Source organism: Pseudophryne corroboree, chromosome 9 (genome assembly GCF_028390025.1).
Source record: "Pseudophryne corroboree isolate aPseCor3 chromosome 9, aPseCor3.hap2, whole genome shotgun sequence".
Lineage (NCBI taxonomy): Eukaryota > Metazoa > Chordata > Amphibia > Anura > Myobatrachidae > Pseudophryne > Pseudophryne corroboree.
Genome location: NC_086452.1, coordinates 94,305,578 through 94,328,889, shown reverse-complemented (window position 1 = coordinate 94,328,889; position 23,312 = coordinate 94,305,578). Strand labels below are relative to the sequence as shown.

At 44.0% G+C, this 23,312-nt stretch overlaps 1 protein-coding gene and 1 long non-coding RNA gene across 2 annotated transcripts; one reads left to right on the top strand and one right to left on the bottom strand.

Moving 5' to 3' along the window:
• Window positions 1-3,095: 3,095 nt before the first annotated feature.
• LOC134957619 (protein kinase C delta type-like) lies at window positions 3,096-23,124 on the top strand. Its single transcript, XM_063939639.1, has 10 exons — window positions 3,096-3,460; window positions 6,246-6,346; window positions 12,439-12,609; window positions 14,278-14,369; window positions 15,429-15,491; window positions 17,888-18,026; window positions 18,446-18,568; window positions 19,189-19,317; window positions 21,989-22,203; window positions 23,006-23,124. The coding sequence occupies exons 1-9, from the start codon at window positions 3,124-3,126 to the stop codon at window positions 22,133-22,135; spliced, it is 1,302 nt and encodes a 433-aa protein (XP_063795709.1). The 5' UTR covers window positions 3,096-3,123; the 3' UTR covers window positions 22,136-22,203; window positions 23,006-23,124.
• LOC134957620 (uncharacterized) lies at window positions 14,740-20,337 on the bottom strand. Its single transcript, XR_010186685.1, has 3 exons — window positions 20,232-20,337; window positions 17,523-17,588; window positions 14,740-15,928 (listed from the first exon to the last, which is right to left on the bottom strand). It is a non-coding gene; the product is annotated as an uncharacterized LOC134957620 (long non-coding RNA).
• Window positions 23,125-23,312: the final 188 nt, after the last annotated feature.

Sequence of the window (23,312 nt, the reverse complement as noted above, 5' to 3'; positions counted from 1 at the left end):
AATTATTAATCTAATAATTATTTAGTTATTATATAGCATTTACAGAATAGCACAAACATTTACTCTTTTCCTATAACTAATGGTGCCCATACACTTGTGCGATGCCCCATGACATGACATCGTGGGGCATCGCACCGGCAGTTCAGGTGTATTGAAATCGCACCTGAACTGCCAAAGTGATTACCATGCGATCATGTAATAGATAGATGTGCCCCCTGTAGATTTGCCACAAGTAGATGTGCCCCCTGTAGATTTGCCACAAGTAGATGTGCCCCCTGTAGATTTGTCACCAGTAGATATGCCCCCTGTAGATGTGTGGTGTAATGTGAATAATGGACACTACTGTGTGGCGTAATGTGACTGACAGACACTACTGTGTGGTGTAATGTGACTGACGGAAACTACTGTGTGATGTAATGTGACTGACGGACACTACTGTGTGATGTAATGTGACTGACGGACACTACTGTGTGGTGTAATGTGACTGACGGACACTACTGTGTGGTGTAATGTGACTGACGGACACTACTATGTGGTGTAATGTGACTGACGGACACTACTGTATGATGTAATGTGACTGACGGACACTACTGTGTGGTGTAATGTGACTGACGGACACTACTGTGTGGTGTAATGTGACTGACGGACACTACTGTGTGATGTAATGTGAATAATGGATACTACTGTGTGGTGTAATGTGACTGACTTACACTACTGTGTGGTGTAATGTGAATAATGGACGCTACTGTGTGATGTAATGTGACTGACGGACACTACTATGCAGTGTAATATGAATCGGTACTATGAAGCCACACCTCTATTTTTTGCACTAACCCTATTTTGCCTGTCAGGAGGGGGGGTGGCACCAAAGGAAACTTTCACCCTGGGCACCACAAGGTCTAGAACCGACCCTGTGCAGGGGATGTATTCCACTACAAGAGTCACTGAAGCATCACAACAGGGCAGTGCATAACAATAAAGCATCACAAATATATTATATATGAAACAAATCCCCTCCACTGATAAAAGGGAAGCTGTCCACACACAGATCTGGTTAGTCAATTTGAAAGTCTGTGCTACAATCCTGGGAGGGTCATAACCCACCCAGCGATGGCGCCACGTGACCATATTAGTATTTAATGGGAGGTACACTAATACTGCAGCGTTAGACAGGATTGGCTCCAATTCTTGTCCAATCAGATGCCGCATTTATTACACACCTCAAATATGACCAGGTTTAAATAAAAAACCCAAGACTTGGATGCAGCTTTCCTCTTAACCTGAGTACACGCCTGAACGATTCGGCGATCTTGCTATGGGACAATATGATGTAATGATTTATGGTGCCCGAGTGCACACTGCCAGATCAGGAATACGACGGCACACTATATCATTACAGCATCAATGTTAGCGAGCCGCATCATATGTAGCATTGATCTATCTAGTGTGCAACACATCCGATGGGAAGATGTAACCACACAATTCATCGTAGGTGAAATTAGGTGAACACACTATATGATGGTTGTTGCAAACCGTTACAGATTGGTCAATATATCTTGTAGTATGTTCCAAGCTTCACTACTTGTGACATTAGCTGCAATCAAGAATGACAGGTGTCTGGGGGTGGGGGCGGGGTGGCTAGGGGGATTGGCATCACCAATATACTAATTAGGGGGGATTGAGACAACGCTATTGGATAACCCTTCTAAAAAGATAACCCCTCTAAGTTACAAAAATATTTTAGACTGTTCAGAAATATCATGTGGCTAATACTCTGTCACATTGCTCCTTGTGGTCCGAGTGTAAAACATCTAATAGTAAATCCCTGAACTATGAGCAATTTCATTACGCTTCCTTTCTTAGTGTATGCAGATCATGTGACTGGCTGTATCTCTTATGGCCAAACAGACCAATTTACATGGGCCTGGAGTACACATGCTGAATCACCTGTACTGAAATAACAAATACATCTTATGCTGGGTACTTATACGTCTGAGCGAACAGCCAATATATCGCTAGCGGGTAGGCAGGTGTAGGCCAACGATATGTCTGAACTACGTCATTCACAGACATATTGAGTCTGCAGTGCAGAACGTTACCCGATATACCACAATTTGCTTGCAGCACCGCAACGATGTTTAAGGACGCATCTGTAGATGATGCTGGAGGAGGCTGGGACACTAATAGTTAAAGGTCAGAAGCACAGGCTCCTCCTCCCCTATACCCCACCCTCTGACCTGCCCTAAGGAGCTGGACACTGCTTTAGCTGCTCCTGCTGCTTAATTTTATTAGTTTATTATTTTGTTTTTGACAACTCTTAGCGGTCGGTGGGGACAGGTCCATGGCTGAGCACCATTTTCAGTGTAACATGTAATCTGTGTTCACCTCTCAGTGCAAATAATGTGATTTATTTGACATCTGTTTGTCCTGTGTTTTATCCTTTCAATAACTATTTGGTATTGTTAGAAACTGTCCATATGATAGGACGCAGGTTCTCACACTCGCCCTCAGGACCCCACACAGTTCCTGTTTCCAGGTCACCTGTGGATATGTAACATGTGACAGTTGGTCATACACAGGGCACTTGCCGGGGGACCTGGGACTAATTGTAAAGCGCAACGGAATATGCTGCGCTATATAAGAAACTGTTAATAAATAAAATAAATAAATGTGACCTGTGTGGGGTTCTGAGGACAGAGTATGAGAACCACTATGATAGGGAATACAGATTGTAAGCTCCACTGTTACCGGTGGAGCACTGTCCAATATGTGTGTGATATATAAATAACGTAGTAATGTATAAATAAAATAATCCATTAATGTTTTAATAACTTTTTTAATAAGGGACAAACCCAATTCAATATGTACCTTGTTATAGATAAAAAAAAATTATTCTAATCAGTCTGCATTGATAAAATTACTTCCACCCCATAATTTAGGAAACCCCTATTTAATCTAGTGCTAATTTCACACATGCCTCCCCATTGATGTTACATGCACACAGACATACCCAGCATACAGCATGTATGTAGCACAGGTATATGGGCAGCTGTCGTCATGGCAACCCAGCTGTTTACTGTCAAGCCACTGGTGACAGTTGGACCAGAGTTGAAGCCGGCGGCCATGTTGAAGTCAGAGATGCTGAAGCCAGAGATGCCAAAGCCAGAGATGCCAAAGCCAGAGATGAAGAAGACAGAGAGACCAAAGTCAGAGATGCCGAAGCCAACGATTAAAAAGAGAGCGATGAAGAGGACAATTTATTCCAACACCTTTGCGGTACAAAATGTAAACATCAAGCCCAGATGTGGCTGGAAGAGGAGAATACTATCTGACTCCTCTGATGATGAGAAGGTCTCCATCATGAGAAAGTTTGCTAGAAAGTTGTCATCAAGCTCAGATGAGGACACCAGTGATGAGAGGACACAAAGTAGAGGCCCTCAGGGAGATGCAGAAGGAGGGAGTAAGTGAAACCCATACATACAAACTTTTTATACAGACACTGAATGTATTTTGGTAGGATGTACTATAGTGGACAAGTGCTGAGGCCTCTATTTCTACTACTAATATGTGAAAATACATTTCTATGAATTTATGTACAACATGCTAACCTACTTGCATCATCATCTAATTTACTGGCATTTGTCTTGTTTGTAAATCCAAGAATGCTTATCAATGACAATATTTGTATTTATTAATAATAAGGTGTGAATTATATCCAGGGTAAAATATTGTGCCCCATGGATAACAACCCAACTTTTATGTATTGTATCTCCTCCACAAGTGTCAGTAAAGCCCCATTTACACCACATGTATTATTGTGCAATCAGTTTCTGGTATTTCTGCTCTTTGGAATCAGAGACAAATAAGAGCTCTGGTTTGGAGTAATGATACTCCGGGTAAGGATGCGGGTGAAGTAATTGTATGTGTAGACAGGGCCTGTTCAGAGGCTTTTTGCGACCCGGGTGGCATTAGGGGGCGTGGCTTCATAAGGGGGCGTGGTCAGTTACGCCCCCTGTACAGTAGTAGCGCCGCTGAAATGATGTGCTGTGCGCAATGACGTCATCGCGCACAGCACATCATTACAGTAATGAGAGGACAGTAAAGGTCCTCTCCACGAAGGGAAACTAGACGCGTAGCATCTTGTTTCCCTTCACAGCGGCAGCGGGACAGCGGGCAGAGGGACAGAGCGGGCAGCGGGGGGCACAGCAGCAGCGGATCTTGCCATGGTGCGGCGCCCTCCGGATGGCGCCGGCGCCCTCTGGAAGGCGGCGCCCCGGGCAAAAGTCCTGCTTGCCCGTGGCAAGATCCGCTACTGTGTGTAGAGGGTAATGTGGAGCTGCCAGTGACAAGGAAGCATCAGTCACTTGCAGTGTGGGTAGTAATTAGCTATACTGATTATTGTGAATTAGTAGTAAAGATTATGGGCTAAATGTAAAGTCTGTGGGTTGCAGGCAGCCGGGAGATTTTGGCGACATAACCTTTCGATGTAAAGCAGCAATAATACAAAAAGCAAAACCAAGTTTGCCAGTATAAGTCTTATATCTAGAAGCTAAATGGCTGAAATCTTGCAGCTGCCGGCAACTTGCAGGGTATTCCATTTACAGCTAGATGTGTTTCATTTCTTATTGAAAGTAAAGGAGGTATTTCTGCTATTTTCAACTTATGTTTATTTGTATTGATTTAATAGACCAATTATTCTATCAATTAATCAAAACTTTTATAGATGATTTCTGTGAATCACATTTAATATTAAGTTTAGTGTCAGTTATATAGTAGTCATTATAGTTACTGTATCTGTGTGAGGCGCAGCGATGATACTGTGTCTGTGAGAGAGTGGTGGGCCCATGTGTAAAAATATGCTTTGGGCCCTCCCCACCACCACCCAGTGGTGCCGAGAGAGGGGGGGAGGGTACAAATTACCCGGGCTCAGGTCTCATGGAAGGGCCCATTGAGAGCCCAGTGGGGGCCCCAGGAAACCTCCCCTTACAGCTGCTGCTGCTTTACTCCTCAGCTCAGCACAGAGCTGCAGTGTGGCCATGAAGGTGCTTAAAATTCAATGTTTTTTTTTCAGTATGTTTTTTCTAAGGGTGCATGACAATGCTTCCTGTGATTAGGCCACACCCCTGAAAGGTATCTGGGCTCAGCCAGGTTCTCTACTGCCCTGCCACCACCACTATGCAAAAGAGTGTTCTCAATGCACATACTATGCACACTGACCCCAATTAACATATTGCACAATGTGCCCTAATTTGCATTATACTCCACACTGTGCCACAAATCACATCAAACACACCAATGTGTCACCAAATCACATATTATGCCTCAGTGTGCATCCAATTAAAGTGGTATGCCCCAATATACTCCCATATCACATTATGTGCCCCAGTGGGCCCTCAAATAACATAATATGCCCCAATGTGCCTCCATATCATATAATGGGCCTCAGTTTGCCCCCAAATGACATACTACAATGTGCCCCAGTATGCCCCAAAATCACATACGCCCAAATGGATTCCAAAATCACACTTGTGTACATGACAACGTGCATCACACAGTCCTGCTTTTCACTAAAGGAAGTTGTTAAACAGAATAGTTTAGACTGGATTAACATAGTTGCCATGATTAAATACAAACATTTTGTGTGTGTGTGTGTGTGTGTGTGTGTGTGTGTGTGTGTGTGTGTGTGTGTGTGTGTGTGAATTCAGAGGGCCGGAACGTTTGCACGGCTGTGCCACAAGCAACCCGAAAAAGGGGTGTGAACGTGGCCTCGGCCGAGTGGGCGTGGCCGTGCATCATGAACAACCCATTTTACATCATTTTGGGGGCATACCCATTGCTCTCCGAGCAGCTGGGCAGGCCCGCTCCCCTCCCAACGCTGAATATATGCCGTGTGTGTGTGTGTGCACGGCACCTGTTCAAAGATCACTCGCTGCTTTGCAGTGCAGAGAAACGGGTGATCAAAGCCTTCCCCAACTGCCAACCCCTCTGGCTCACAGGACACTGCTGCCGGTGGGTGGGACAGTGTCTGAATAGCGGGACTGTCCTGCTGTAACCGGGACAGTCAGGAAGTATGTGATTAGTATTAAATAATTACTATGTATGACTGCACTTCGCACTCAGTAGGATAATTGAATGGAAATAACCATGGTTTTCTTCTGTAATAAAGATGTGAGCTTAATTAATGTCCTACAGTATAATATATGGGGGTTGTTGTAATGTTCTCATATCACTTTTCACTCCATTAGAAACCAGCAGTGCTTCAACCCCCTGCCTCAGAGATGCAGTCTCTAGCACCATCCAGAGACTGGAGTTTTACCATCAGTTAGGCCAAGGTGCCTTTGGGAAGGTAAGCAATGAGGTTTCAGTTGTCACAGGGGATTTACTATATGTCTCAATATGGATGCTATTAGAGATGAACAAGGCTGCTTTGAAATTTCATTTAATGGGAAAAAGAAAGAACAGACATTTGTAGTTAGGTTATGCAGCCCCCCTCCCCATTACACTCTATATTATGTATATTTGAAGGTGGATACTCCTTTAGCTAGGATTAGCACCCCTCCACCTACCCAAGGGTGTTTTTAATTAGCATGGGTCTTTAGCACACACAGACTACAGCTTGGTAAAGGCACTATTATAGTAAGGCCTGAATACATGTATACAGTTTGTCAGTGTTGGATGTGGGTTAGGGGCACGGGGCCCCCTGAATAGGTGACCTGGCTGCTTGGAGCATCGCATTGTAATACTCAATTTAGCACTTTAAATAGGATTTTAATACCTACCGGTAAATCCTTTTCTCTTAGTCCGTAGAGGATGCTGGGGACTCCAAAAGGACCATGGGGTATAGACGGGATCCGCAGGAGACATGGGCACTTTAAGACTTTGAATGGGTGTGAACTGGCTCCTCCCTCTATGCCCCTCCTCCAGACTCCAGTTATAGAAATGTGCCCAGGGAGACGGACATTTCGAGGAAAGAATTTATTGATTAAACAGGGTGAGCATCATACCAGCTCACACCTCAAACATGCCGCAGAACGTGGCATTCAATAGAACACCAGCCGACGGCATGAAAAATATACAGCATATGCTGACCAAAAATGTAACACAACCTGTGTGTAAACACGACCAATAATATCGTACCGCATGCCATGGCATGAATAACGTCAGCAACAGACTGACTAAAAAGAAACACAACATGTGTAACCGTAACCAATAACTGCAGATACAGTACGCACTGGGACGGGCGCCCAGCATCCTCTATGGACTAAGAGAAAAGGGTTTACCAATAGGTATTAAAATCCTATTTTCTCATACGTCCTAGAGGATGCTGGGGACTCCGAAAAGGACCATGGGGTCTATACCAAAGCTCTAGAATGGGCGGGAGAGTACGGATGACTCTGCAGCACCGACTGCCCAAACAAGAGGGCCTCAACAGCAAAATTGTTTGAACCCAACGAAGCAGCTGCTCTGCAAGGCTATAAACTCAAGACCCCTTGGGCAGCCGCCCAGGATGATCCCACCTTCTTGGTAGAATGGGCCTTCACCGATTTTGGTAACGGCAATCCAGCCGTAAAATGAGCAAGCTTAATCGTATTACAGATCCAGCGTGCAATAGTCTGCTTGGAAGCAGGAACCCCAATCTCGTTGGGAGCATATAGGATAAACAGATCCTCCGTTTTCCTGATCTGAGCCAATTTGGCAACACAAATTTTCAAAATTCCGACCACATCGAGATACTCCGATGTCGCCCAGGCGTCAGTAGCCACCGGCACCACAATAGGTTGGTTCAAGTGAAACCGATGAAACCACTTTTGGCAGAAACTGCTGCCGAATTCTCAACTCCGCTCTATCTTCATGGAAGATTAAACAGGGCTCTTGTGAGACCAAACCGCCAACTCAGACACCCGCCTTGTGGATGCCAAGGTCAACCTCATGACCACTTTCCAAGTGAGGAATTTCAACTTAACCATACTGAAAAGTTCAACCAAAGAAATTGCAGGAACTGCAACACCACGTAAAAATCCCATGGTGTCACAGAGGCACAAAGGGAGGATGGATGTGTAAGACTCCTTTACGAAAGTATTAGACTCTGGAAAGGAGGTCAATTGTTTTCCGGAAAAAAACTGATAAGGCTTAAAGCTGAATCTTAATCTAGCCCAACCTAAGATCGCCTCCACACGATCTTGTCAGAAACGAAGGGAGAAAACGATCCAACTGGAATTCTTCCGTAGGAACCTTCTTGGATTCACACCAAGACACAAAATTTTCCCCAAATATGGTGGTAATGTTTTGACGTTACTTCTTTTCTGACTGAAGAAGAGTAGGGAAATACCCTTCCAGGCTGGGATCCGATGTTCAATCTCCAAGTCATCAATGGAAACAGCGGTAAGTCTTGGATCATACACGGCCCCTGCTATAACAGATCCTCTCGCAGAGGAAGAGTTCAGGGATCTCTGAAGATCCGGATACCAGCCCTCTTTGACCATTCTGGAACAAGGAGGATCATCTGAACTTTTGTTCTTCTTATAATCTTTAACATTTTTGGAAAGAGTGGAAGTGGAGGGAACACATAGACCGACCGAAACACCCACGGTGTCACTAGGGCGTCCACCGCTATCGCTTGAGGGACCCTCGACCCGAAACAAAATTTCTGAAGTTTCTTGTCGAGGCGAGACGCCATCTTGTCTATTTTCTGAACTCTCCAAAGACTTAACACTTCTATGATAACCGCTTGATGAAGACTCAACCCTCCTGAACGGAGAACGTGTCCACCGAGGAAGTCTGCTTCCCAGTTGTCCACTCTTGGAACGAACACTGCTGATAGAGCGCGTAAATGTTTTCGTCGCCTAGCGGAAAATCTTTCAGGCTTCTGCCATTTCTTCTCCGGTGTTTGTCTGTAGAAAACCGTTATAAATGGCCCTTAACTCTAGACTGTTAATGGGGCGACAAGTATCCTAAAATGACACATGTCCTCAGTGAGAATTGCGCCGCTACCACATGAGCGAGATACTGGTCTTTAAACTATGATTATCCCAGGTGGGAACCGGACCACTTGTCTAACAGGTCCCGCTAAACACTCAGGCCTGCAACCTGCCCACTGAATGGCCTCGTAGGCCCCAACCATCTTTTCCAGCAACTGAATGTATCGACGGATAGACACAGTTGCAGGTCTGCCAGACTCTGAATTCTCAGAGCTTCCCCCTTTTTTTTTTGTGGAAGCAAATAAACTCTTCTCAGTACTGCATCTAATAATATTGCCTAAGCCGATCACCACGTCGTTGGGACCAACAGGGATTCTGGCAAGTCCTGTTGTTAAAGAACTGTCAAGGAGAAAACCACGTTTTGCACCATTTGGCTTCTTGATCTCTCTGTGATTCAGAGAGCGATCCAGTACAGAATAAATATGACTCCTAAACTATCGAAGGAAACCCATCACCCTGGTGAGATGGTAACAACAATCCTGAATCACAAACCTCAGGTAAGCCTAATGTGGAAGAAACCATAATTAGACCTTACTCCAATTACAGAGAACCCTGCCATGAGAGATTCCCTCATGTAGTTTGTACTTTTTTTTTTTTTATGACCGGACAGCAGGACAATGACCTAATCCAGACACAACTCTTGTATTGTGTCACATACTACCTCCCTGTCATGAGGAGGAATCGGTAAGGTTGATTTTAAAAAAATCAGTGAGGGGAACGTCTGGAACTTCCGTATGTCCCCCTAGGGACTCTATCCTTAACTCACTGGTCCAAGTCCTTTCCAGGACTGACTGAAGAGTTTTACACAAGGTCCTACCTGTGTGGGCCGCAAGATAGACCCAACGTCCCACGGTGGATGTGGCAGAAAGAATGGATGATTTCTACTCCTGTGAACCTGAAAAGTCAGCTGACCTCTTACCTTTTTTACCTTCCTTTACCTGCAAAGAAAGGGGAATCCTTATCTATTCGGTCGAAATGACTGCATCCTACCATAATGCGTCACCAACCATTGTGAGGGATATAGGGCAAAAAGGTAGACTTACCCGTGGCACCTGCCGAGAGCATAGTAACAAGGCCATCACCAACGCAGGCTTCCATGGGGAAGAGACTCCACTTCTTTTCGGAGTCAGCATTTGCATCTCTTTGGTGAATCCACAACGCCCTCCTAGCCGAGACCGCCATGGAAGTGGCCCGAGCACCCAAGAGTCCCATCCCTTGTAGTCGCACGGCAGTATGTTGCAATGTTCTAGACATGACCCAACTTAAGGAGTATCACATCTCTCCTCAGGGTAATTATATCGGATGACCAAGTAACCGACCATTTCTGAATACAAGCACTCCCCCCTGCGCATGCAATGCAAGTATAATCAAAGCATATAATTAAAATATTACTTAGCTTCCTGTAAACGATCCTTTGTGACAGGGCCCCGTGCAGAACAGGGGTTGACTCTCACTTTATTCTATCCATGGCGGGAAAAGAATAAACACTCGGACTCCTCGTGAAGATTTGAAACCATCTTGTCACGGCTGACCTAGAGTTATTCAACAGAGTGACCAGCACATGAGAAGGAAAAGTTGACTTCAGCATTCATTATACATTTTTTTGTATAAATATACACATTTAAATACACATATACACACATATATATATATATATATATATATATCTCATATATATATATATATATATATCTCATATATATATATATATATATATATATATATATATTCATTTATTTATTTTTTTGTCAGGAACAGCAGGGTCCCTAGTGACATTAATGCATTCTTAATGCGTATGAACATGTACTGAATGCTGATGTTGTGGATCTAATCAAGAAACATTATAGGCGACATAAGACATAGTATTCGTGTCGACAACAGGGAGTAGTAACTGGGCAAAATAACAAGTTTGCAACCCCGAGGGGTCTGAAGGAAATATATATATATTTTTTATATTATGCCCCCACAAATATTATTACGTCTGTGCTCGAGCTACAGCCCAATGCAACCGTACCATACATATATATATATATATATATATATATATATATATATATATACACAAGTATAGCTTTTTTTTTAAATGCATCACATTATCATGTTAATTTATACCCAGTCATATTGGTGCCGACACGGTCAACCACATACGTCTGTGCTCCCATATAGTTTTATCTTTGGAAAAGCATACAACTAATGACATGCTGACACTTAATCTCATGAATCAAGTACTATCAGGAGTCGACGGTGCCGACAGAGGGATTCCCATAGTCGTTTGTGGCAGAGCACTCACACATGCCGACACACGTGTACTAAACACTCACCGACATTACACTGACTATAATGGGTAGATCCCATTATCTGACAGGGAAAACACACAAACCGTTTACCAACTCATTTACCACACGCTCCTTATATATAGTGCTTTATTTCTGTACATATTTTGCACTAAACACTGTGCCCCCCCCGTTTTACACTGTGTGCTGTTCATCAGTGTTTTGGCAGGGCCAACATCTCTGTGAGGAGAAAATGGTGCTCGATAGAGTTGTGAGGGCCAAGCCATGCCCCCTTATCGGCGCGCTTCAGTCCCGCTAGTTTTTCACATTTTTATACTGGCAGGGGTCAGTATACAGTGCCTATGCACTGTACACCTCTTTGCCAGGCTATATATATGTGGTATATTGCTGCCCAGGGCGCCCTCCCTGTGCCCTGCACCCTTGTAGTGCCGCTTGTGTGTGGGAGCAATGGTGCGCAGCGCGACCGCTGCGTGGTACCTCAGAGACTGTGAAGTCTTCTGCTGTCACTGAAGTCTTCTGTTCTTCTTTTACTCACCCGGCTTCTTTCTTCTGGCTCTGTGAGGGGGTGACGGCGCGGCTCCGGGAACGAGCAGCTAGGTGTACCAAGTGATCAGACCCTCTGGAGCTAATGGTGTCCAGTAGCCTAAGAAGCAGAGCCTTGAAACTCACAGAAATAGGTCTGCTTCTCTCCCCTCAGTCCTACGATGCAGGGAGCCTGTTGCCAGCAGTGCTCCCTGAAAATACTAAACCTAACATAAAGTATTTTCTGAGAAACTCAGTAGAGCTCCTCAGTGTGTGACCAGTCTCTCTGGGCACAGAATCTAACTGGAGTCTGGAGGAGGGGCATAGAGGGAGGAGCCAGTTCACACCCATTCAAAGTCTTAAAGTGCCCATGTCTCCTGCGGATCCCATCTATACCCCATGGTCCTTTTGGAGTCCCCAGCACCCTCTAGGACATATGAGAAATATTTTTTACCAATGTAACACAATCTAATTGATGTCTTTCACTTATGTACAGTAATACCCTTAATCACATAGCTCATGTTTTTCTTTTTCTTTTACGGTCGTAAGACTTTTAATAAATAAATAATATTTGTTGGACAGCAATGCATTTGCCTTTATGTCCCTGTGTTGTTATGAGGCTGACACTGTAATATTTCTTCTAGGTCCTCCTGGCAGCCGACTCACATACCAACGAGTTGTTAGCTGTGAAGATCATGAGCAAACGACATCTGCTACGTGTGGGCGAAAAAGTTGCCTTTGTGGAAAGGAAAGTGCTAGAACTTGCATCAGAAAGCGCCTTCCTCATTCACGGCCACTTCGCCCACCAGACCAAGGTACGGCTGTAAATGCCTCGTTATTGCTAAATATCCAGACATACATCCTATATGTTTGTTATCTTCTGCTGTGACTTTTATTTCCCTACGAATAAGTAACTCACATCTAAATGTAAAGCACCTATGTTGACATTATATAAATATTAATACTTTTCCGAAACTGCATGTATACTGTATCCATAGCACTTAGGGGTCCATTTATCATACAATACTAGCTGTAAATATTATGTATCCCCCAATGTAAGAAGAAGGCATCTCACACCTACTGCAATCCCTCCATTTCCACCCACAGCCACATCCCCCATAGGTTTCTATGGGAGATCTGATACTGCCAGATGTATCAATATTGGAATATTGGCTTCCGGTGCTACAGCAATCTTCTGCTTATGGTGATTATGGCAACACTTCGGAAGTTCCAAAGGAACCTCTGCCGGAAATGGTCGCATTGCACGATGGTCATGATGACTGCTCATGTGCAGTGGCCCCGGCAGCCCCTGTCCCTGCCTGTGTCGTGTGATACAGCCACCCAATATGATCGCATTATGCAATGCAATCTGGGACGATATTAATGCCCTGGATTGCATTGTATATGCGATCAATGGTAAATGGACCCCTTAGTGATAAAGGGATTATTGAGCATTTGGTGATAAAGGGAATATCAAGCACTTGATGATAAGTAATTATTGAAGACGGAACTGAATGTTGTATCTGAGTATATGTCCGTAGATTCTCTCCCAGTGCTGCCTTCTGTTTTACATTCCTGTCCATATGTCTCGTGCCATGTCTAAAACTCTTGTGAGACCATGCTCCCCTGTAGTAGTCACCGATGGTCTGGTGACAGATCACAGTGTAAATCAGGCCTGGCCAACCTATGGCTCTCCAGCTGTTGTGTAACTACAAATCCCAGCATGCCCTGTCACAGTTTTAGCATTCCCTAATAATAAAACTGTGGCAGGGCATGCTGGGATTTGTAGTTTTACAACAGCTGGAAAGCCACAGGTTGGCCAGGCCTGGTGTAGCTGATTGATATTGGCTGCTTGGCTGACATAACTAACACGTAGCCTCATTGTGGCTGTGGGGGTGAATGGTGACAGCCACACTGAGACCCTGGACCATGTGAGACAGGACAGGTACAGAGAGACAGTGGTATTTCTGTATCAGGTACACATGCTTCCTGCAGGGAGGTGAGAATGGCCTTGTGTCATGTGCTCCATGGTCTGAGGATCAATGCTATTAATAACAGCTGCTACAACTAATACACCTGTAGCTCTTCTGCAATTATTCAGTGTTTTTTGTTTTAGATGCAGGAATTACTATTAATGTTGGCATGTAGGACAATTTACTACCTGTTATTTTGGTGTAAAAATTATCATTTTATTGGTGTTATGTGTTACTAACTCACTGTAAAACGATTATAGAACATGTTCCATAGACTGTGGTATAGTAAGATTCTTCCTCTTTTCTCCCATGCCCTCTCTCTGTTCTCCTTGTCCTCCCCATGTCTGTCCATTATATTCCCATGAGGAGAAAAGAAGTGAAGGACACTTTTACAAATTAATAATCTATATAATTTATCTTAACTTATTTTGGTAAGAAGATGATATTCCCCACGGCCCAACTCTTTCCCTCCTGACATGTATAATAACACTATTGTTCTCCCATAAACAGGAGCACGTGCTCCTTGGTATGGAGTATGCAAGTGGTGGTGACTTGGAACATCTTCTGATGAGGAATGGGCCTCTTACCATCTCTAATGCAAGGTGAGGACATAAAATATCTTGTTAGTATTGTGTGTGCCTTAGAAACAGCACTTTATCCTTCTCATTTATCATAATTGTTTCTGTAAGTTGACTTCCATCCTAACAAATAAAGCAGCTGTTATTATATGAGGATACTTTGTGAGTGTCATCTTGAAGACATCCCAATACTCCTTTACATAAACTCTAATGAGCCATATACAATATATAGTGACTTGCACCAATGCACAACACTAGAATCATCATATTCAGAAGTTGGTAAAATTGAAACAAAATAAATGGGGACATTGTGGGAAAATGTGAGGAGCGTTGGCTGGAAATCCCTTAGCCATTATTTACAATGTTATTATTATTATTATTATTATTATTATAATTTATTTATATGGCGCTATAAGGGTTCCGCAGTGCCCAATTACAGAGTACATAAACAAATAATTAAAACAGGAAAACAGCAACTTACAGTTGACAACTATATAGGACAAGTACAGGGTAAATAAACATAGGTACATCAGCAGATTACACTGGAATAAGGATCAGGTGGCAGAAGACTGCTGGATTTGGTGCAGTTGAAGATTATTAAACTAAGAAAAAGGATAAGCATATTAGGGAAGAGGGCCCTACTCGTGAGAGCTTACATTCTAAAGGGGAGGGGTAGACAGACAGGGGTGACACAAATGGGGTACATAGAGAGCATGAAACAGAGGGTTAGGATGAGATTTGGCTGGGATTGGTGAAGAAGTGGGTCTTGAGAGCCCATTTGAAATTTTGTAGAGAGGTGGAGAGTCTGAGGGGCAGAGGTAGGAAATTCCAGAGAAATGGAGCAGCACATGAAAAATCTTGGAGGTAGGAGTGGGAGGAAATAAGTAATAGGCAGGAGAGTCGAAGTGCATTAGCAGAGCAAAAAGGACGGGTGGGATTGTAAAGGGAGATAAGGTCAGAGATGTAGATGGGAGAGGAGTGGGTGAGGGCTTTGTAAGTGAGTGTTAGAAGCTTGAAATGGATTCTGAAAGGGAAGGGGAGCCATCCTAACAATGTAACATTAACTTGTTTTCTATCTAACAGATTCTACAGTGCAGAGATTGTATGTGGGCTGCAATTCCTGCATTCCAAGGGCATCGCCCATGGGTAAGTATATAGTTACAATATAACAATAGTATAATAATGTGATATTATACTATGGATTCTAATACTGTACATGTTATACAGTCATTGTCCCATATCTTCCACTTACATGTTACACCTGCCTCTCTCCCAAAGTACAATCTATATGACCAGCTCTCGGGGGACACAGGGGATCTCTCTGCACAAGTGTTCTATTCTTTTCATGTTATTTAAATTTGAAAAAAAATAGTACTAACATTCATCCCAGAATCCTTTCAGTGGCATCACATGGGGCCCTATTGGTTGTGCACCCTCACATCGGGCATTGCCATGGCAGCTCCATCGTAGTCCGCAAGCTGAGTTTCAGAGACCCTGCTCTCTGCTCAGGAAAGTCCCTTTCTCCTGTAATATAGTGACATCGGACTCTTCCTGCACTTGTCTAACGCTGTCAGAGAGGACCCCTGAGGAAGAGGAGGGAAACATTCATTTTAGAAATTTTTACATACATTTTTATTCACCACACACCTGCCACCCAGCTCTCTATGTAACTATATACACCTAGCAGGTCATGGGGGGCTGCACTGAGACCCCAGATCATGTACACCCAGAATGTGCCTTCCCTGCCATCCAATCTGGGTCTCACATGCAGGGTGAGAGGGGGAAGGAGAGGTGTAGGGATGATAGAGGAAAGGAGGGAGTGAGAAGTGCAGAGGAAGGAGGTGGAAGGAGGGAGTGATAAGTGCAGGGTTAAAGAGTTATAGAGGGTATGAGAGGTGCAGGCGGTAAGGGAAGGAGGAAGTAAGAGGAGAAGGGGTCACATGTGAGACATTAAGGGAATGTGCAATGGAGAAGAGGTGGATGGACACCGGGATGGTGGGGAACACAGGTTGTATAACTTTATATCACATAATATGGGTTACCTAATACTATATAGCAGGGTTGGACTGGCCCACAGGGGCACAGGGGAAACCCCCGGGGGGCCCCACTGCCTGAGGCACCACTTCTTCCTCTAGGGATCAGATCCCAGACTGAGCACTGGAATTATACATTGTACATACTATATGTTATGTTATACTGCACAGGACTATGATGTATCTTCTACAGTACAATCTTGTTATTAATCTGGTTCATTATTCTGTATGCACTAGCAGTATTTACTATATATATTTATCAAGAGGCCCAGCCTCTAATTGGCAAACCAATATGGTGGCTGACCACACCCTCTCTTGGGACTGGTCCCGCACCTAAACATGGGCCCCCACCATTGCATTCCCCCGATGGCCCTTCATGCCCCAGTCCGACACTGCTATATAGTTTTAAAAATGATCAAAAAATGTTTTTATACTAGCAACACCTCTAAAGGCCCGTACACACTGGTCGATATATCGTCCGTTCTCCTGAACGGCCGATATATATCGCGGGACTGTCAGCCAGTGTGTATGGCCGATACGTCTGTGAACTCCGTAGTTCACAGACGTATCGCGTCGGCCGCGCAGCATAGCCGACGGCCAATATATCTACCGATATATTGGCGCGTCGCTGTGTGTGTACGGGGCGGTCGGTCGACCGCCCGTACACATGCTGCGGCGGCCGGCGGTGATTGACAGCTGAACTGGGCGGGCGTGTGTACACGCCGGCCCAGTTCATGACGTCAGTCCCCGACGGATCGAGCAGTGTGTATGCTGAACACACTGCTCGATCCATCCATAGATATATCTGCATATCAATTGATCTGCAGATATATCTGTTAGTGTGTACCCACCTTAAGTCTTCTGTGGCTCTAGGTGTACCCCAGACCCCGGCCATTTTATTCCCATACCCCAACTTCTTATTTCCTTCTCCAACCACTATATATATAATCCTGCAGGTATCTGGCACTCACTGCACAAGTAAATAATTCACCCCACTGCCCTCTGAAAGTTACCGAGTCCCAATGATAAATTGCAGCAGCGACACTTGGGGAATAAAAAGCTCAGTAAGCACAATATACTGTCTGACCCACGTGTCAATGGACTTTTACAATCTCTTTAGGGTTACATACAAGAATAAACTTACCCCATTTATAAGGTTCTCCCCTTCACCAGCTGGGAAGGATCAGCATCAGCCCCCAGGTGTCGCTCCCTGTGACCAATATCACAAATTATTATGCAGTAACCACACATATTAGCATGAAAAGGGTTAATGGGCTGATTGAGCCTATACTATTACATAACAGAATTCTGCTGAGCACACACAACTGTACATGACATAGTGGAATCACTGACCTGCAAATGATTACAGTAGGTACTGACACTCTAGACCTTGTTCCTAAACATACATTCAAAACCACTATTATTTACACATAAAGTGCTGATGTATGTATCAATAAATCATGTTTGTATGAAAGCACACCACATACAAATATGTTATTTTCTTCACAGCGACCTCAAGCCAGATAACATCTTAGTGGCTGCAACAGGCCACCTCAAGATCGCCGACTTCGGTCTCGCAAGTAACATCACACCTAGAGACTGGAGTGCCACTGGCTGTGCTGGAAGATGTGGCGACATCACTCCTGAGGTGAGGTGCAAAGGGTATTCTACTGTGTACTCATGTAATTATATACACTGGGCCTGATTCTCAGGTACACAGAGCACCTTCAGAGGTCTTGTGGAGTTCCTTCCTTGGTGGGTCAGAGCTGTTGTGGGGGCATGAGGGGAACCTACCCAATATTAGACAAGTGGGTTTAATGTTATGGCTGATCAGTCAAATTATCTATCTATCTATCTATCTATCTATCTATCTATCTATCTATCTATCTATCTATCTATCTATCTATCTATCTATCTATCTATCTATCTCTATCTACTCCCCCCAGAAAATAGAAATCTTGTGTTTGCCCCTGTATACAGAACACTCAGTTAATTAAAAAAGCAAAGATGGAAAAAGTTATTAGTAAAAGCCTGATAATAACTGTCTGTCTCTCTTCTTTCCTGTAGGTACGTTTTCGCGAAGAGAGAGCTATCGGTCATGATTGGTTTTGCTTTGGCATCATTCTCAGCAAAATGGTCAATGGAAGATCTTTTGGACCAGGCACTGAAGTCAGGAACATCATTGACGAGGTAAATGAGGACGCAGGGCGCAGCCTCTGGCTTCAGAATGCCCAGGAAACAGGGCCGTCATGCCCCCGTTTTCTGGAACGCTGTCCGCCAGCAGCATGTCAGTCATGCTGCAGCTTTTGTGGCACTGCGAGCAGATAGAACTCAGTAATAACATATTGTGGCCAGGAAACAATCACTTTATATTCCTCTGTACCAGGCAGCAGAAATGTTTGTAATATGATTGCATACCTCCCAACTTTAACTTCCTTGAAAGATGGATCATTGTGTGGTGAAGCAGCGCCCACTGCGAAAAAAGGGGGTGTGGCTTTAGAAAAGGCTGGTAGCTTTGGGATAATGCCACGATTACAGCCACGACCCCCGTTTCTTGTCACTATGGGGGCATGGCCAGTGATCAGTGAGCTGCTGGCATGCCCCCGTCCCTCTGTCTCTCTGAATAGACGCTGCGTGCACATGCAAACAGCGTCTATTTACCACTGCTCTGCTAAGCAGGGCAGCGAGTGTAGGATCCTCCCAATTACCCCCCCCCCCCCCTCCCCACCAGCCCGCGAGTGGGACAGGGGGGCCGTCCCAAAAAAAGTGATAGTGGTGTATAAGTTATTTAATACAAATATATTTTTCAGCTCTTCAGTATCATCCCAGCCAAACGCCCAGGAGTGAATGATAACATCCGACACCATCGCTTCTTCCAGCACATTGACTGGGTCGCCTTGGAGGCCCTTGAAATTGAGCCCCCATACATTCCTGCACCAGTAAGTATAAAACAGAACTTCCATGAGCTACTGGGGTATATTTACTACGTTTTTTTCTCCTCTGCTGAGTTTTTCTGGGCTTTGTTTTTGTGTCAATGTGGACATAGGTCGACATGGACACCGTGTAAGTTCACTGCGTCCCCTCGCATGGCTCACTGCGCTTGCCATGCTTTGGGCTCGGTGCCTCTCTGCGCTCGGCACACTGTTATATTCCCCTTCTATGTCCACTGGGATGGTAAAGCATGAACAGGTCTGTTTTTGGGCAAAAATTCCTTAAAAGCACATGTCAGCATTTTAAATGTCGTATTCTGACTGTGTTTGAATTTTGGACATGTCGGTATAATGAATGTTGGTATTTTGACCGTGTCGGTATTTTGACTGTCGGTCATAGGCTGTCGGGATTATGACCGTCGGTATTGTGTCCGTCGGTAAATCAACTGCTACCCCTGTATCCATATACCCATAGCTCTAAGGCAGGGGTGGCCAACCAGTCAAAAATGGGGTGTAGCCTTGTGCCTGCTAGGCCACGCGTCTGGTATAAAATATATTTAAAAAGCCAGATCCTAATAAAATGTATTTTTACAGCCAGATCCAACATAAAATACATTTAAAAAGCCACTTCCACATAAAAGAATTGAGAAAGAAAGATCCACATAAAATATATTGAAAAAGCCACATAATACACTTCAGCTCCCCCATGTGTCACTTCAGCCAGCTACCTCATGTGTCACTCCTGCTAGCACACTCCTACAGTATGTCACTCCAGCCAGTTCCCCCATGAGTCACTTCTGCCAGCACTCTCCTGTGTCTCTCCTGCCAGGACCCTCATGTGTCACTACAGCCCCCCAAAAAACATACCTCGTGCCATTGCAGCAGCCCCTTATGTGTCCTCTGTTTGCCAGTGGGTGTCTCACCTCTAGTATCTGGCTCTCTCAGTTCTCCGTTCCTGTAGTGCTGCTGCTGCTGACTGTCTGGCTGGAGTGCAGCAGTGTCCGGATCTGTTGTGGTCACGTGACTTCGAGTGTTGGGAGCCACATCTGAATAAAGAAAGAGCCACATGAGGCTCAAGACATACCTCCCAACTTTTCTCTCATCCGAGGAGGGACACTTTCGTGCACCAAAGGCGCGCCCCCGATTTTTAGAGGGAGTGGCCTAATGGAAAGGGTGTGTGGCTGTGATCGCAAGCCACGCCCCGTTTTCATCATTATGGGGGTATGAACAGCGCTGTGAGAGCTGCTGGTCATGCCCCCTCTTCCTCTCTGCCGTGAATAGACGCTGTGCGCATGCGCACAGCATCTATTCACCGCTGCTCTGCTCAGAGCAGCGAGTGACAGGGGGGGGATCTCCCAACTGCCCCCCCACCCGCGGGACACTGCGACCTGCGGGTGGGACAGCGGGACAGACCGTGAAAAACGGGACAGTTGGGAGGTATGCTCAAGAGCCACAGGTTGGCCACCGCTGCTCTAAGGACATGTGCACCATACCCTCCAACTGTACCTTTTTAGCAGGTACTGTACCTTATGGGCTGTACCGATTTATGACTCTCCAAACATCCATTAAAAGTATAGGAAAAGGGGCAAGAACAATCCCCTTTATCCGTGGCCACACCCCTTTTTCTAATTTGTACCGATTTTTATATGTAAAATGTTGGAGGGTATGATGTACATGTGTATGTATGTTCCACTAGTCACTCATCCAAATGACATTTATTATTATTATTTAAACAATGCCACCAATTATGCAGAACTATACAAAGAGCAGTTGTCATCACATCAGTCCCTGCCTTACTGGAGCTTACAGTGTAAATTCCCTAACACACTTACACACAACACACACACTATGGTATATTTCAGTCACTAGTCACTAACCTACCTGTCAGTATGTGTTTGATGTGTGGGAGGTAGCTGGGGTACCTTGAGGAAACCTACACTCTGTGAGAACATGCAAACTCCACACAAATAGAGCCTTGATTGCGAATTGAGATCATGATCCCGGCACTGTAAGATAGCAATGCTGACCAATGTGCCACTGGGTTGTTCTCTTTTAATGACAAAAGCATGTCTGCTCTTAAACAACTATAAAAAGAAAATAAGTTCTCTTAATGGTCAGGTTTACATAAGAATGACTGAGAGACACATGGGTAAGAGTTTTCTTTCTATCAGGAGACACATAGAAGCAGAAAGGACTTAAAATACTACTATACCAATTCTTTCTTGTCATAGATGTGAATTCAGCTCTATCTTCTAACTATTTTATGTAACTGATTATCCTGCAGCTCATAATAGGCTCATAGGAAGACAAAGTGGACTTTAGAGCAAAGTTTACACTTTCCCATAGTGATCCTCTAGAAAGTCCTTCTCCTCTCTGCACTTGTAGTTACGTAGCCTTCTCCTTAGAGCACAAAGTAGACGGACACCTTCACTTGCCCCAGAGCAACCTACATCTACTGCAATACTGTGGTTATATATGGGCTGAGCGACAGTGCGTTATATTTGTGCACCTGTAATGCCTCTTCCTTTAGCTTTATATAGATATGTTGTCAGGGTCTAATATGTAACTACTGTAAATAACCTCTACAATAGGAAGTTTGGTAATTGCCTCTTTTTCTCTCTTACAAGTCATATGAAAGATGTAATAATCACTGATACACTTTTACTTCTTATCTCTGTAGCCGACCTTTCCACCCTCTGCCTCCATAAATAACCAGCTAGCAATAATGGAGGCAGAAGAGGCCAATAATCCACCTGTAACAGCCCCCCAGCAGGACCGGTTTGCAGGGTTCTCATTTACCACCTCCACCTGGAGAACCCCCCCATAGGCACCGGGCCTACGACCATCTAGCTGAGGCAGCAGCACTGCTGGATGCAGGAGTTGGAGTTTCTGCAGGTATGTACATTATGGATTTAGTTTTCTTCTGATTTTTTAAACATGATTAGTTGAAGTTTTCAATATTAAACGGAGGAAGAATAAAGAAGGAGAAAGGTAGATAGAGCTGGGTATAGCAGTATTGTAAGAAGTATTAATACATTTTCCTAATGGAAAGTTATACAAAAAGCTCCTCACACAAAGCAATGCAGAAACAATAACCGTCTGCAGATTATTACATAAACAGAGATATAGCGTAAGAGATATAACAATGGTAGAGGGGAATGGAGGACAGTGGGTGAGGAAAAGGGGCATGTCAGGGGTGTTACTAGAGGGAGAATAAAGGGAGGGGGGAGGAAGAGTAAGGTGCACCTGCTGCATGCTCAGAAGAAGTAATGTAACCCTACATAATCCGTTGTTTCATGGTCCTCCTGGTGTGTGATCCAAGGGGAAGAGACACTGGTAAATGTATTCCAGCGCTCATGAAGTATGCTGTAATATACATAGATGGTATATACAGCAATAGTGTGATCAGAGCATTGCAATACATGTATGGTAGTAGTAATGTAGAGAGTTACATATATAACCTGACTTCTCTGCATTACTGCTATCATATAGGAGGGGGGAATTCTGTGTTTGTGTCTGGATCTACCCCCTTCCTTGCAAGCACTGGGAATAGGCCAATACATTGATTTGCCCAACTTGTCACTTGTGTATCACTAATTTATTTTCCTGCCAACATCTAGTATATTGTGTATTATGTTATATTGTATCTCGTTCTAAGATTTTACCAATGTACTGATATACTTTTGTCATTATACAGAATGTTGATGATGAGAAGATGGATTACACCTTGGAAGATTTTCTTTTAACATACTATATTTTTAAATTTTACTATTTTAACATTTTTCTATTAACTAAATTTTTGCATTTTAAATTTTGTAGGGGTGGTGGTGGGGGGGGGGAGTATATGTATTTTTTAATTTGCTAGCATTTTTGTTGTGGGTAGAAATAACTAAGTTTTACTATTTTTATATTTTTATATTTACCATTTTTACATTAACATTTTAATTAATAGATTATAAGTATTTTAGAATTTGCATAAATCTTTGCTACAGTTAGAAAAATAG

Coding starts and splice junctions, on each gene's coding strand:
- LOC134957619 (XM_063939639.1), top strand. CDS start 3,124: ATGTTGAAGTCAGAGATGCTGAAGCCAGAGATGCCAAAGCCAGAGATG. Junction 3,461..6,245: donor GGGAGATGCAGAAGGAGGGA/GTAAGTGAAACC, acceptor TCACTCCATTAG/AAACCAGCAGTGCTTCAACC. Junction 15,492..17,887: donor TCCAAGGGCATCGCCCATGG/GTAAGTATATAG, acceptor TTTTCTTCACAG/CGACCTCAAGCCAGATAACA.